The sequence below is a fragment of the Thunnus thynnus genome, chromosome 4 (genome assembly GCF_963924715.1).
Source record: "Thunnus thynnus chromosome 4, fThuThy2.1, whole genome shotgun sequence".
In the NCBI taxonomy this organism is placed as follows: domain Eukaryota; kingdom Metazoa; phylum Chordata; class Actinopteri; order Scombriformes; family Scombridae; genus Thunnus; species Thunnus thynnus.
The window spans coordinates 10,553,902-10,570,212 of NC_089520.1; the positions used below are offsets into that span (position 1 = coordinate 10,553,902).

General features: G+C 41.1%; 1 protein-coding gene across 2 annotated transcripts in view; it reads right to left on the reverse strand.

The window, feature by feature from the left end:
• LOC137181142 (membrane-associated guanylate kinase, WW and PDZ domain-containing protein 3-like) overlaps positions 1-16,311 on the reverse strand; it is a 127,447-nt gene that overhangs the window by 47 nt on the left and 111,089 nt on the right. The window contains exons 9-22 of one of the 2 annotated variants that reach the window (XM_067586566.1): positions 15,335-15,526; positions 13,922-14,569; positions 12,102-12,133; positions 11,253-11,418; positions 11,036-11,130; positions 10,319-10,526; positions 9,472-9,654; positions 8,624-8,809; positions 8,215-8,311; positions 7,327-7,432; positions 6,650-6,787; positions 4,781-4,919; positions 3,490-3,579; positions 3,220-3,334 (exon numbers count right to left, since the gene is read on the reverse strand). In XM_067586566.1, coding sequence (XP_067442667.1) covers positions 3,530-3,579; positions 4,781-4,919; positions 6,650-6,787; positions 7,327-7,432; positions 8,215-8,311; positions 8,624-8,809; positions 9,472-9,654; positions 10,319-10,526; positions 11,036-11,130; positions 11,253-11,418; positions 12,102-12,133; positions 13,922-14,569; positions 15,335-15,526 — 2,240 coding nt within the window. In that variant the 3' untranslated portion in view covers positions 3,220-3,334; positions 3,490-3,529. Of the gene's footprint in view, positions 3,335-3,489; positions 3,580-4,780; positions 4,920-6,649; positions 6,788-7,326; positions 7,433-8,214; positions 8,312-8,623; positions 8,810-9,471; positions 9,655-10,318; positions 10,527-11,035; positions 11,131-11,252; positions 11,419-12,101; positions 12,134-13,921; positions 14,570-15,334; positions 15,527-16,311 lie in introns of both variants that reach the window. The other variant, XM_067586565.1, reaches the window with a different exon arrangement.

Below are 16,311 nucleotides of genomic sequence, written 5' to 3' on the forward strand. Positions count from 1 at the left end.
GTCAAGGTTACAGCCTATCCTTTTCGATCCATTTTTAAATATTTTCTCTTTTTTTTTACATAAAAAAATAATGGAGCAATTTAATATACCTCTATTTTCTCCCCGAAAGAGCACTCAGTAAGTATTTATAAAGGTGCTGTACAATGTACAAACATTTACATCTACTGTTCCTACAGAATGTAGAAGATACCACAAGGATTGTTTTTTTCTAATGAAGCGATGCAAGGCCACAGTATGATACAGAGATGAGATACAAAATGGTCAAAATAAAAGCATAAAGGAGTACAACAGTGCAGGGGACATACAATAAAAAGGGCATTATCTGATTCTGGACCAGAGTAAACTGCCTGTAGGCTACCTGACGCTCAGGGTTGGATTTACTCATTCAACCAACCAAACTATTGCACAAAAACCTACCACTGATTGGCTCATAGCGCATCCTCTAGTGATTTTAACCTGAAAGCTCCATTATACAGTCACACACTCTCATCACAGTCAATTACAGACCTTAACCATCATTTCACTGTCACTGATATTGACTTTATCACACATTTGCTACGATACTGTGTTCCCTGAGCTTATCTGAATATGTCTTAATCTCATAATGTAGTCAGTTGTATAAGCAGGTATGCTGAGTACGTTTTTTTTTCTCAGATTTTACAGCAGAAGCTTCAAAAATGTTGTAAACTAACACTGAAATTTGACTGTTGACTCATTTTTACAGACCCCATTATTGGAACCAATTGTTAATCTAAAAGCCATCATTTCAACTACCCTTGAAATATGTAAGAAGGTGGGATCTCTGTATACCTGCCTTACATCTGCAGCATGTTCAATATCTCAGTAAACCACTACATCACTTTCTATGCTCCATTATCCTTCAAGCTACCCTGGCACATAATCACACAGCAGGACTGACAAATACATAGATTTAAAACCCTCATTTTTCTTTTCTCAATAGTCAAAGGTAAAATCACCAGGGACATGACTCAGAATGTGCACAGTATTATATAAATTGCCATTTTGGCATTAAACAGTGAACCTTTTAGAAAAAATTACAGCTTTATAAAATAATAACGGCAATGCATTGGTAGCAAGTCAACATCACAAATTAAATACAACTCATGGTCATTCTGTTATGCTACAAGGGCAGATGCAGTGCAATGGAATTCAATAGATATTTTAAAGTTAGAATCTACAAAACATGACACATTCAAATATATATATATATATTATATTTCACAATGAGACACGTTTTGAGCGATTGCAAACATTTGGTACAGCGGTTTGCATGTTACCTATACATTTCATGAACTACAAAGATCCATGGTAATTCCTACCACTGAAGTACATCGGAAGGATGGTGAAAGCTCAAATAACATGGGACAAACCGTTGAAGTCTATATCAAAATGTGGAATGGCTTGGTACAGCTACATATACTTATACTCATCTATTATCTCAATAAATTACACACTGGTTGGTTATCATACACATGGTAAACAAGATCTCAAACCACAAGTTTCTGGTCTTTTTAATGGTACTGTTTGTATGGAGTAGAGTCATGTCTATAACCATAGAACAGTTAGATTCCCCGGTAAAGTGAACGCTTGCTGGATTGTATTTGAAATCCACCTGGTGTCCAGAATGAGAATTATAAACAAGAAACAGGATCATCCTCAGTGTTGTGCAGAACACGTGCAGTAAAACAAACAGAAGGACCTACTGCATGCAGTTGAGCAAACTTTTAAGAAAAAGACAGTCAAAATATCCCACAATGAGGCCGAGAGCAAAATTAAACCATAGATGACAGTCACACTTGGTGTATACTACAGGCGAGAGGCGAGGCCTTTCTCCTTTCTTTGCATATGGGTCATTGCATTGTAATGGGTGAAGCGCTGTTGGTAGTTGTTGTTCCACAGAAGGCTCCCAGGATTGGCACATATTCACATTTCAAAATGTCTTGTCTGGTGAGGCCCCGAGCATGCCGCACATGCTTAAATCCCACATCAAAGATGCTGAAGCAGCGGACAAGACAGAGGGGAGCTGCTACATGCCACATGTAATTTCACAGGACTCCCAAAAAAGACGAATCTGGACATGGTCCAAAGGTAATAAAAGTGGCACCATGTTGCACTTCTCTGTTTTATGGAAGAACTCAGAAAAACAATCCACTGAGGGTACTGTTAAATATTCCATGGCACAGCTCAAGTCTGGGCAATCCAATATTCTATCACAAAGGGTCACGAAGGACCTCTGCCTGGGAGAGGATTCTGGCTGAGCTGGGCATTTTCCAAGGGCCAGGGCTAATAGGTCCCTTTGGGCTCTGCGGGGTCCCTGGAATACTGTTTATAGAGGCCACAAAGTCTTCCTTACGAATGTCTTCTTTGGAGTAGAAAAATGTGTCTTCGCTTCCTTTTCCCTCTCTTGGAGAAACTACAGAGCCTTTTCTTCTTAACATGTCTTTAAAAGATGACAATGATTCTCTTTTGTTGATAGTCTCTTTACTTATACTCCTATCTTCTCTAGGTTTGCTCTTGCCATTAGCATCTCTCTGCCCTGAGTCTTTACCAGTGCCTTTCTCGCTCTCTCTGACTATATGAGATGTCCTGTGGTGGTGAGACTCTCCCACCACTCTCTTTTTGAAACTTTCTTTCTCTTGGCCAGGCCCGGTCCTCCCCCCCCTCCCTCCCATCTCCCTTCCTTGTGAGCCTCTTCTGATCTCAAGATTCGCCCCTTTGCAGTTTTTCATTTCATGATTCAAGCTCTCTCTGCTGGAAGAGTCCTTTAATCTCCTCTGAGGGCCTTGCTGATGCTCGACACGCTGCAGGGCCAAAGACACTTGCTGTCCAGCTTGAGGAGAGTTCCTAGTGCTTGCGGATCGTGTTTTTGTCTGCATCTGAGACATCCTATTCTTGCTCAGTGTTGCTTCCTGTGCCAGGCTGTCAGTCTTTTTGGGACTCTGATGTTGCTCTTTGGCTTTAGGAAATGTCTCCCCTGTTTTCTTTGGGCTGCTTAGCTCTCTGGAGTCTTTTGCGGGCCTGGTCCTCTTGTAGAAGGTGATATGCTCAAGGGTTGCTGGAGAGAGCCTTTCCACTTCCTTGTCTGCCCACTCACCACTCTCCTCCACTGAGCTTAAAACCCTGCTGCTGCAGGGCTTGAGGTCTTGTGGGGATAGGGTGCTCCAGCTGCGGGAATGTTTCAGTTTGCTGGAGGAGGGAGAGGAAACATAGATGGAAGCCCCGGTGGGATATGGAGAGGACGAGGGTGATGCGTTAGAGGAAAACACACCTCTGGAATAGCTCGTGGGTGAAATGAGTTTTTGATCATGTTGACCTGTAAAAGAGCCACACATTTTACTTGGAGACACTATGTGCATACACTGATATTAGATGTTTCACACAAAAGACTGAAATTTTGAATGAGGCAAGAAAATTAGATTATTTGTAGAGGTTAATAGTGGAAAGGCATATGAGAAAGAGAAGAATTACCAAGGTAAAAGAGAAGAGGCCAATAAAAGCAGTGAAGATGTTAGTGTTGGTGCTCAGTGTAGTAGCACACAGTAGAAGAAGCTGTACTACCTGCATCATGGGCAAGAGAAGAAAAGCCAAAAGGAAGCAGATGGTTAGAGATTAAATTAGTAAATAAAAAAACAATAAAAAAAGAACATTCATCTATTATAACATGCCAAAATAGTCTCCATCAATTAACAAACGGATGGAGTCATTATCATTAGCTAAACTTTAGGTGGATTCAGCATGTATTTAACTACTGTCAGTGTCCCTCCTTGTAAACTTATATAGGAAATACATCCAATCCCTAACAATTTTTTTATTGTTAAATAACATTAATCAAACATGACATGCTGAGAGACTTTACCCTAGCCTTGACCCAATTTATAAATGTCATTGCCTACTATCTGTCACAACGTAGTAAGGTTTTAAAAGATAAGGCTGGCAATATTCTATATTTTTCTTGTGGCTGATAAATCCCATAAAAACACTTCCTAACTCTCCCAGTATTGGGAGAGTCTGTCTGTCTAAATAAGTTAAATAATTTCCTAAGCAGTGTTAGTTTTTAACAAATGTTTCTAAAATCAGGAGTAAATAGTGCACTTCTTGGGTACTATTTTAGCTGCACATTTGGTGTACTAGTGAGTGGTTACGGAAGAGGATACTATATGTGGGACTCATAATAAACTAGAGTTCCCATGTTTATCATAATGAAGGTGCTCATTGATGTATGTTGGCCATTCATGAACAATCTGATGTCATCAAGAGGAGGAAATAGAAATAACATTGCAAACGGAGCGTTCAGAGCAGGCTGAAGCCTGTGCTTTTGACTTGCAGGGAGAATTTTTACAAATATTCACCTCAAGTTTAGGAACTTTGACCACGTTAAACATAGATATTCTACATCATAACAGTATAAAAATAACTAAATCTCAAAAAATATGCCCCCTTTAATAGTTTTTGGAACAATGGAGGTCTGTGGCACAGAGGAATAAGATATTAGCCTTTGAATACACACACAGTACTTGTTAATAAAATCAATTCATTGTTGGTTTTGGTCTTTTCATGGGATTTGTTTACAGTAAGAAAAATATAGAATATCACCAGACTTGTCTTTTAAATTGAGCACTGAGCAATAACTTTTTATGGGGTAAAATGCCCTTTAAAGACAGTAGCATAGCACTTAGAACAAAAACTTGAATTGAACTCCGTACTGCATGTTGAACCTATCATCTGTTGTTACTATTAATTGTTTGTATACAGCACTTACTGCCATCTTGAGCCAGGCCCGCCCCAGGTCTCAGCAGCAGTACCACTTTGTTTCCTCCAGCCTGGATCAGTTCAATAGCGCGTGTATGGGAGATGCCGCGAGCCGGCTCCCCATTAATCTCCACTATCTCATCTCCAACCTGTCAGTAATACAGATTATGCAGTTATTAAACAGAAACCCACCTATCAAAGCTTAGCATACTCTGCTATGTATGCACACAAACTAAAACATACAGATGCTGTGTGCTTACACACAAATATGCATAATCAAAGAATCTAAATTTCATGCCACACATACACAGCCTTGTAATACCCTAGAGGTACCCTCTATTATTGGAGATGACAAAATAACTCAGGATAAAGCATGTAAACATGTCAGTCTGTTAGGCTCTAATCAGTGTTGACATTCCTCTCCACCCTTGGATATGCAAAGTCATGCCCAGAGATCACAGTCTGGCAAGCCTAAGATTGATTGCCGCTAGGAGGTTCTATTCTTCTTCTATCCTTCTCTGCACCGTCTCCCCTCTCATCCTTATAATAATGTGATAATTTCATCCCCATGGGGAAATTCTATTTTTTGCTAAAACTGAAAGAGTACAGGGTCAGTTACAGTGTGACCTTCCTGGATATGGTCAGTGTCTTAAGAGGGATGGACACTTGCTGACAGATAGATAGATAAGATGAGAAACTGCAGTGTTACAGCAGCCAAGTAACACACATAACGAAAAAAAAGACACTTGAGGATGTAGGTAAGATATACATACAGTAAATAGAGAAAAAATGTTTAAATAATATACAATTAATAAGAACAAAATACAATACGAAAATAGAGACCATATAATAATATATAATAAAGACCATAACCCATATCGCTGATCCACTATATCTTTCCTGTTTGCTGTGTCGAGCGCTTGAGTTACTTTGCTAAATGGAAACTCAAAAATTGCAGACACATTACAGATGAGAGCATCTACAGCATGATACCCTTAACACTGTAACTGCATTTGTTGAAACACAATTCAATTAGTTTAATCTCCAGTGCACACTAAAAGAAATTTTATTTACTCTAATTTACCTCTGTGATTTATAAACTAGTAAATGTTCAAAATTAGATTCCAGCAATGTAATGGTTTTCATAAAAGCTCGCAAAACTGTATCTAACAATGTTGAGTGTAACAAAAGGAGCTTAGACGTAACCGAAGAATGCAGTGACTTTTATTCAATCAAGAAACCAAGTCTGCATGCCCCGAGGCTGATGATTTCTTTCTGTTGGCAAATGGTTTGTCTTTCCAAAACTCCTGCAAACTGTCCAAAAATCTCAGCTAAATGTCCATGACATTTGGTGTGAATATTAACAGTCCAGGGAGAATGACTCCCAAATTAATTTGGTGACCCCCTGACCTTTCCTGTAGCCCCACCATCACACCAAAATTTCTACTTCAGGAAATTCCATGAACTTTCCTATAGCTCAACTTTGCACACAAGATGCTCAAATTTAAATGAAATTCAATTTCAGTGACCCTTCTTCTATCTTCTTCTGAGGCAAAATCTTACATTTAAAAATTTTTGCCCCACTACTACTTAGATTCTTAAAAAAGCAAATTCAGCAGTATGTTGTCCTCTCAACTCAATGTGTTGTGGGGTGTAATGAATATTGCAGCCTCGAGGGGGCACTAGCAGTGTTATAGACCTTTTGAGTTTGTTTCATCCAGCCACAGTGGCAAACTTTCCAAACTAAACTTTCTGCAAGTCAGGTAATCATAAGATAAAACATTTTCTATCAAGACAAAGATTACCTATCCACTGTCAGGTCACTATGGCATAATTTAAGGTAGAAAAAGACATGCTGTATAATAAAATGACCACTCACATGGATCCTTCCGTCCAGCTGAGCAGGTCCGTCTTCAGCCAGTCTCAGGATGTACAGACCCATGTTGTACTCGGTTCCACCTCGCAGACTAAAGCCAAAGCCCCTGGGACCCCTCTCTAACTCCACTGTCAGACAACCCTGCACAGCATAAAGATAACACATTGCTAAACTCATATGCAGACATATGAAGACATGCAGCAACACACACACAAATACGTAAGCAGGTCTTGATGAATAATTCCTGTAATAAAAGACCTGAAACCATGAAACACCTTCCTGTTTACGGAATGTGCCTGTTTTTAATCACACATATCTGTTCAGCCTGAAGTTGCCTTGACAACATTAATGTCTCATCAGATTCTGGAGAATTTCCTTGATGACATCTAAATTGATTTTAGATGTCATTAATAATTCCTGCTCTTTTCTGAATGGCTTTAATCTTTGTCTATTGGACTTTAAGTTACATTATTTGGAACTTTAATGGATGCATGGACCCACTGAGTTGTATTTTATGACAACAGGATGTTATGTTGTAAGCACACAGTAAATACTATTTGTTTTGAATATTTCTTTTCATATAGTCATAAAGATTGCATGTTATATGCCTTCAGAAGCTTTAACCTTCAGATTGTTGTTAAGACAACATACAGTGGAAGGAATAAAATAATTATTCTTACCTGGTTCGGTCCTGTCACACACAGCGTTCCCTGCTCACTTAGTGGAAGAGTCTTGTGGTCAGACCAGTTGACTCCATCTGTTTTCTCCTCCAAGTCGAGGTTATAACTACAACAAACAACAGATGTGATTCTTCAGTAATACATGTTGTATACAGCATGCTGCAGGCAAAAAACTGAGCCATCACGCAAAACATAAAACCTAATGTACTGCATAATGTTAAATGGATGAGGGATGCATTTTTTATATGGATTTTTAAATGTTTGTGCTGTATTGTACTGTATACAGTATGTTCTATGATTTTATTATCTTATACACTTTTATTACACCAGCTTTTTGCTCTGAAGGCAACCTCCTCTTTCCACACATTATTTCATGTTGAGTCTAATTACAGATGGTGTTTGTGGTTTAATGATAATTAATCAAGGCAGGCAGCGCCATCATTTTATTAATATCACCATAACCGCGCTGTATTATGATTTGTTTTCAACTTAAGAAGGGGTTTCTGTTGCATTTCCTGTCTGCACCGTCTAAATCATCCACCAGGCCAAAAGGGAAAGTAGGAGCAGTGGGGTGCATCGACAGGAAGAATTTATGGAGAAAAAACATAAAAAGGTGGAACAATCATTTTCTCAATTTTGCCCAATTGAGCCCAATTTTGGTCACTTGGTGTACATTTTGTACTGTTAAAGTACAAGTTTAATATTGGTTGTCCAAAACTAACTGCAAAAAAATTGTATCCTGATAAAATTGTATAGGGTACAGATGCAGCAAAAGTTCTGCTCTGCTTTTGTCCTGAGAATGAACTTCAAATCAACTATGCAAAAGCTGTTTCAAGGGCCTTTTCCCCTGTTTACTTCAACATTTCTTTTGTGCAAGCAGATCCTTACCGCTCATCCTGTAGTGCAGATCGTTGCCCCATCGCTCTGTGTTGAAGAGCTGGACTCTGTTTAGCTGAACTGGCTCCAGATGGAGGGCCCTTGTATTCTGAAATACATTTTATGATTTTATAATCTTAAGATATTAAGACGCCCACATATATAATTCTTCCACAACAACTTTCACATTCATTTCAGGTTAAAAAGTTAATCATTTAATTTTCTTTACTTGAAGAAAATTAAGCCTGCCTGCACAATTATAGGAATTATAAACAGACTACTTAATTCATCAGTAGAAGATTAACCAATCAACCAATTCCCCCCAGGCAGACAAAAAAGTTGAAAATTTGATTAAACCAAATTCATCACAAGACCTACAAACTTTAATAAAAGGTACAATTGGGCACACAGAGATACTCACCATCCTCAGGAACCACAGTGAGGGTGACAACATTGCCGGCCTCCTTGATGAGCTGTACAATGTCATTGTGAGAGAGCTCTATGATGGAGCGTCCGTTGACCGCTGAGATACGATCTCCAACATGCAGCAGGCCACAGCGGTCGGTGGGACTGCCCTCAATGATTCGGCCAATTTTGTGCGGGATGACTGAAAAGGCAGATATGAGGACAAATGAGACATTAAGACCCCAGATGTATCGACCATAATGAAAACCTTGAAATACATCTAGAAAGTTAACACGAAAGGCAGTGAGCATGGTGCCACAATAACTTTACTTTGTTTTGCTAAAATAAAGGAGAAACACATGGCTGTTATATCTCACTCCTTACATTCATAATTTCACTTTATTCCTCTTTAAATTGGTTCATACCTCTAAATACACAGTAGCTAACATACAGTATTATATCTTGCCATGACAACAGAAATGAGTGATCAATAAGTCTTTCCCATTGTCTTCAATGTGTATTTTCTTAATGTTTTTTCTTATGAAGTCTTGAAACCAAAATTTATTCATTTTAATATTCTTTTAATAACTATTACAGCATGTTTAATGAAAATAAAATATTATCATGGCCCCATCCATTTGTAGTGTGACAAACATTTCCAGTGTACTTGGAGGCTGTTGAATGGTTGGGTTACATGTAATGCCTGCTACATTCAGAAGTGAATATATATTTTGGATTGAACAGGACCAAAATCCCATCAATACATCTTACTGTATGTGAGCTTAGGATTTAGATAATTCAATTTTAAAATGAGTTAAAAAAAAATCAAATAATAATTTTGGTACTGACAGATTTGACTCTCACCTCCGTGCGGGGGTTTGCTCTTGGAGGTGAGGATGACGAAGCCAAAGCCCTCAGTGTCCTTGCGGTGGAGAGTGATATCAAAAGACTCGTGGTCCAGAGCGCTGGGCATCGGTAGGCGAGGTAGTTTGGGAGAACCGTTCACTAACACTGGAGCCATTTCCTGTATCTCTTCCTCGGTCACGTCTAATATGAAAGGATACAGATGTTTATGTACTTTTGTTTGGTGTACTTTTTTGTATTGTGTGTATGTATGTTTGTATTTGTGTGTGTGGGGTGAATGCATTTCTGAGGATTTTTTTTCATGTTTGAGAAATATTCAAATAAAAGTAACAAAGTAGTGTCTTGTTACTGGGTTTTATAAACAAAGTCACAGTGGGGCAGTAGGATCAATAGGACATGGATGATGAAAGTGGTTACCAATGGCTACTGGTGGCTATGTTGGTGGACAGACAACTACACAGACATTCTGTGCAAAGCCTCTATTGCCTGAAGTCATAATTGAGGTGGTGATTCTCCAGATCATTTAAAGAACACATCTCCTCTGGATTTTCTACTCATTAAGTGTGAGTTGTGCTCCTTTACTTGGTCAGCTATGCCAACTGCTCACGCTAAACACCGAGTCCATATCTATGTTTGACTCATACATCTATTTTTCAACAAACTGCTGTTTCTATAAAAATCTTAAATGCATCATCTCTTGTGTGTCCAAGGATATTTAAAGTTTTAATGATTTGGGCATATTATAGGCTGTTATTTTTCCATTTATTGATTATAAAGAGTCAGATATTAACAGTAGTAGCAAATAATATATTTACAATGATAATGTGGTGTTTTGCTTGTTACTCACCTCTGTAGATGACCTTCCTGCGCACAGTCAGCATAACTTGACCATTACGGGCAGCATTGGTCATCAAATCCAGCACCTGCTTGTGGGAACGACCCTTGACCATCACACCATCGATGCCAATGAGCTCATCTCCTGCTCTCAGACGACCATCTTTCTCTGCAGCTCCGTTGGGCACAATGGCCCCAATGTACACCTGGGGAAAGACATTCTGATAGAGGGTCAGTATAATGGAGAACTAGCCATTGAGGAAGCAGACATTACTATCATTACTAAGGCTTAGAAAACCTTTTTACAAAGCACAGAAAAATTGTTATTTGTCAGTTCACATCACTAGCTCTGATGTATATTAGACCTTCCAGTACAATCTTAAAGACAGTTTTTAGTTTTGAAAAGCTACACAAGTTTTTCCAGTCTACCGACCACTCAAGCACTTTACAGCACATGCCAGCATTTACCCACTCACCACACATTCACACGCTGATGGCAGAGGCTGCCATGCAAGGTGCCAAGCTACTCATCAGGAGTGATATAGCACTCACTAATGCTCACTCACCCATTCACACACACACTCACAGCAATTTCGAGTTCAGTATCTTGCCCAAGGACACTTCAACATGCAGACTGGAGGAGCCGGGGATCAAACTAACAACCTTCTGATTTGTGAACAACCCGCTCTACCTCCTGAGCCACAGCTGTCCAGTGTTATTATATACTTACTGGCTGTTGTGGACCTTCTCCTCCCAAAACACGGAAGCCAAAGCCCGTCTCAATGTCTCTCTTTAGAAAAACATCTATGTCTTTGGTGTGAGGCTCTGTGGATGAGTAATACTCCATCACTATTGTGTAAAGAGATCAAGGTTTCAAGCTGCACTGGACATAAGGTTAAAAAGCAATATCTGAGAACAACTGATGAAGTCTTTTGGTCTACACTTACGTCTGCTCTCCAGTAGGGCTTTAGACTTCAGGTACATCTCTGTGGCATCTCGTTTGGGGGAGTCGGCGGAGCGCAGTGTGCTCGTGTTGGAGTGGTAAGCAAGGGCCTGGGGGGCTGAGTCAGCGATACCGTCCAAAGTCTCTGTACTGGCTGTCATTTCCTGTCTCTGTAAAGATTACATTGGCCATAAACACAACATGTTGGTTCAAGTATTGTAATTACAATTTTTTTTTTCATGTTTTAAAGGATCACACTTCCTTTGGTGTTTGCCTATGAAAGACATCACACATTTTATTGATAGTCTCTGTAGCTCATTATCCCAGTGGATGAGCATCTAACGGTGATAAATTATCAAATGCAACAAAGGTCACTTCACTGACTCTCTTTTTGAAAAAAAAAAAAAACATAGACTGTTTTCACTATACAGTCATCCTATTGTTTTGAGGGCTAAGCAATAAGATTTTAATGTAATTTAAAATCCTAAAACTAAAGATTTCCCTGTGGCTGTGACAGGCCTTTTGAGCCAGAAAGGGCAACTTCTTTATCTAAAACTGTTGTATTAATAATACCACAATATCTAAAGAGGCTCATCCATGCTTCATTACCATTGCAATCCCCTGACAATAGCCCTAAGAATATGAATACTGAAAGGAAGTAATTAAGACCGTTTTTCAGAGCAAACAAAAGGAGGCGCCCAGAAACATAATCAATATTCAAATTTATTTAATTCGATGCAACAGAGGCTTACTGGTTAAGCTGAAGGACAAAAAGCTTTGAAATTAAATTGAGGGATAATTCCTCAAGGGGAAACAATAGTTAGGAAAAAGGAAAAGATATGTTTTTACTCACAGGCTTTAGACTCTTGACAGGGGATGTTTGACCTATGGAGAGACACAGATAGACAACATGAATATGGTAAGAAATGCAGATATATGATTTGGAGCAACAACAACCACTGAAACCAACGTCCACCAGATGGCACTGCCTCTCTGACTGAGAAACAGCAGCAGTGAGCATAAAAATAAACTAGTGAGTTGCTCTAAACTCACTAAAGAATGCTCCATTAGGGAATATACATCCATGTGTGGTTAAAGATAGATAGGGAATATAAAGGTAGTGCATGTGCTGGAGTGTAGACTACATGGTTCAAGCCCACTGCAGGGCTAAGGAAGCGGGTGAGAGCATTAGAGATTCATGCATATAATTCAATGACCGATAATTCTCTTCCCTCTCTCTGCTCGCTGTACAGTACACCCACACGTTCCATCTCAGGCGCTCAGATTGTTCCCTACAGATCATCTCTTACAGCCCCCTCCTCCCTTCCCCTCAATGCCCTGCATTAACTGGATTAACAAACACTCCTCTGGAGCCTACAGCCCTGTGGGGCTGGACCAACACTTGGCCTGATGAGGGTTTAATGGAGTCTGATCTAAAAGGGGAGACGCAGCGGCATTTTTCACTTCACTGCGAAATTCCCAATTCAACCTTAGAGCCATCAAAGTCATGAAATAAGACAAATGCACACACCTGAAACACACCCACCCACACCACTCTTTTCCTTTCATCCTCTCTTAGCTTTGCTCTTTTTCTGCTCACCACTAATGCCCAACACTCACATTTACACACACACACATACACACAGAGGGATCCCCTTCTAAGCCAAAGGCCATTGTCTAATGAGGGTTAAAACAGGCATTAGCTCTTCAGTTGGGCAGACTGGGTGAGGCTGAGCCCAGCGCTGCTTTGACTGTGGGGTCATGCAGTGCGTCACTGGCATAGGACATGGTGATGGTGGCACAGCAGTGAGGGTGCGTAGTATGGCTGTTTGGGAGAGGAGTAAGGAGGGTTGGGGCGCGGCTATGGGGAGGAGACCCCTGGGGACCTTCCCTCTATAGCCATTTAGCTATGGCTCTTTAAGGGGCCATGGATATAGAGGCATGCACAGATCCCCAGCGCTCTGCTGATGATCAAAGCCAATCCAGGGTTCATCGACTTGCGCAGTGAATCCCTGGGGCGGCTGGAGATGGATGTAGGAGACATTTGAAGGGTGCCTACCCTCCTCCCTCTCTCCCTTGGAATCAAGCACATCCCCACACTTATGTAATTCCCGTTCTCAGACTTGTAACAGACTGCATTACGCCTCAATGGGAGTCATCATAAACAGAGGCGGTTTGAGCGGAGGCACACAGGAGGATTGCTCGAGAAATGTTCCCTCATATGCATGTGAGAAAAAGAGAAATAGGGCTCAACCAGATCAAGCCTGATCATCGTATGCTACAGCTACAGGGGTGCAGGTGCATCTATTTAAGCTAAAAAGGCAGCAGTCTCTGCTGTGATGACCTTATGCAGACCGCAGACACAGTGGCATCACCCAGGCTTCTACTGAACAACAGTGTGTGGTCAGTCAATGCCCCCCAACCAGCCACAACATCACCTCACCTCCTGTCAGTGTCAGTACGCTGACCTCACCTCCCATGGGCACTGTTGAAGTTGCATTGACAGCAATAGCAAATTACGTCACACATAGATGGCATTAAAAGCATGAGAATGATGGGTGAGTGAATAGAATGACACGATGAGGATACACAGAACATGGACAAACACATAGACCCAGGCAGACCTACAATACAAAAACACAGATGCATTTGTTTGTTGTTTCAGTGTCTTACCTCCTCGTAGCACTAGCACGTTGACCTCACTGCCCACTGGTAGGTCCTTAAGAATGTCCACCACTTGGGCGTGGCTCAGCGTTTGGACATTTTGCCTGTTGATCTCTTTAATGACATCTCCTTTCTGAAGGCCACGGCACCACTGGGCATCCAGGATCATCTTCACCTTCTGGCCCAATGGGCAGTCGGCGATAGCAAACCCAAATCCTCCAGGTCCTTTAACCAGCGGCACGCTCACAAGCTCCGGCTGCAGCATCCCTGAAACCACCTCTCCTCGCTCCCCCTGCCTCCCATTGGGCATGGCTGCAACGACCGGCCGGCCACTGGCATCCGTAGTGACATAGTGGAGCTCCTGGGAGGAGCCGTGGAGGACGTCACCTTTCACAAGCAGTGGCTGTCCATTGATGAGGGGCACAGCTGTCACCACCTCTCCACCGTGCAAAGCCTGCTGGGGCTGGGCAGCCGGTGGGGGAGGAGGAGGCGGGAGAGGGTCATCACTGTCTAGATCCACGTCTGGGGGAAGCGGGTAGCCACGACAAAGAACCATATCCACATACTGGTTAATGGGGATGGACTGGAACATCTGCACCACCTCTGGATGGGTCTTCCCCAGCACACACATCCCATTGATCTCAACGATCACATCACCTAAGACACAGAGTGAGAAAAGAAAGCAAGTGACAGTGAGAGTTTGTCCCCTGGTATTTAATCTAGACATCACGTCTCTACATTTCATTGGAAAGCACTTAACTCCTTCCTTTGTCAGATAGATCTTTCCTCTAAAATGTTCCTTTCCTCTTCACTGCTCTTATATTTTCATTCTGGCAGCTCCCTGTACCTCTTCCCATTCCTTTTATTGTCAGTCTACCATTCATTTCCCACTTTATTCCTGTCCCTCCTTCACTCGCTGCATTGTTGAACAGACCTGAACAGCGCTCTGAGCCACAACTACGCGGAGGGGAGACGGGTGTAGATTTCTGTCACATTGTACTATTGTAACCATCACACTCACAAACTCAGAGCTCACAGCTGTTGGTTTGTGTAGACAGCCGCAAGGCAATGGCAAGATCAGAAACTAAACAACAAAGAAGTTGGATGGCTTCACGCCCACTATAATCAGTCTGTCTGCTATAAAACTATGCCCTTGACAGTGCTAGAGTTGTTGTTATTGCCTTGTTGAACTCATGGGACAGTGTTGGCGTAAGGGAACACCACAGAGGTAGAATTAATATCTCCAAGTGCATCATGGTAGAACAGTTGGTATATGTTGGCTGCAAAAGAGTTTTCTGTAATATGGCAGCAATTAGCAGTTATAAATTAATAGATCTACCACTCAGATAAATGAGATTTCAATGTTTATTTGAGCAAGAATGCAATTTCTAGTGAGAGTACATCTGCAGGATTTTTGCTCACCAGATGCCATCTTGTTGTCGTGGGCAGCAGGCCCGTCACTGAGCACGTTTTTCACTTGCAGAAACTCATCTGTGCGGTCACCTCCAATGATGGTGAATCCAAATCCCTGGGAGCTCTTCTTCAGTGCTGTGTGGTACATCTCACCCTTCAGCTGGCTGGGGTCTGCAGTGAAGCCAGACATACCTCCTTTACCTGTAAACAAAGTGTACGTGTGAGCACATGTAAAATGGTTGTTAAAAAGGTATAGAAAGCCTGAGTGAATGACGGGCCTTATCAAACAAAACTCAGATCTCAAAACTGTGCTCCACATCAAACGCAGAAACACTCATTAATGAATTCATATCCTTCTTGAAAGACAGCAAAATCCATCCATGTCTGCATTGAACATCAATTATATGCATAATATCCTAAGGATCAACATAGCAATTAGTCATTTCTAATTAACAGGCATAATGTACATTCCTAAACTAGATAAACCCCTTCAACAGAGGCCTTTTTGTACAACCTCACTGAGACAAGAGCACAAATAGACAGGTAAAATGAAATAAAATGTTAGCTTAAGATGCTTATTTCCTTTTAACTTGTAACCATTATGTGCTTCCCTCTATTACAAAACTATAGAGCAGAACAGTGATATAACACCCCTGACTGCATCCAGTTTAGCATGATGTCCTCCCATCCCCTCCATACTGCAGTCAGTGACTCCAAAAAAAAAGAGGTTTGTCATTGTAAACTTTTTATAACTTGAGTAAGGAACAACTTAAGGTCAGTGGCAACATCAATATGTACCAGCAGCTTGGCTGTGGCATACGCAATACAGTAGATAACCAACTGTCAGGGTCACACTGAATTAAACTGAGCAGCTTCCCTATCTGGCATTACTGTGGTATCAGCACTTTAGATCATGGACACACCGTTTTTCCCTCCCTGCCTGTTGGTCTCTGGCCGGTGCTGTGTTATAGCTTCGGCTCAAAAAC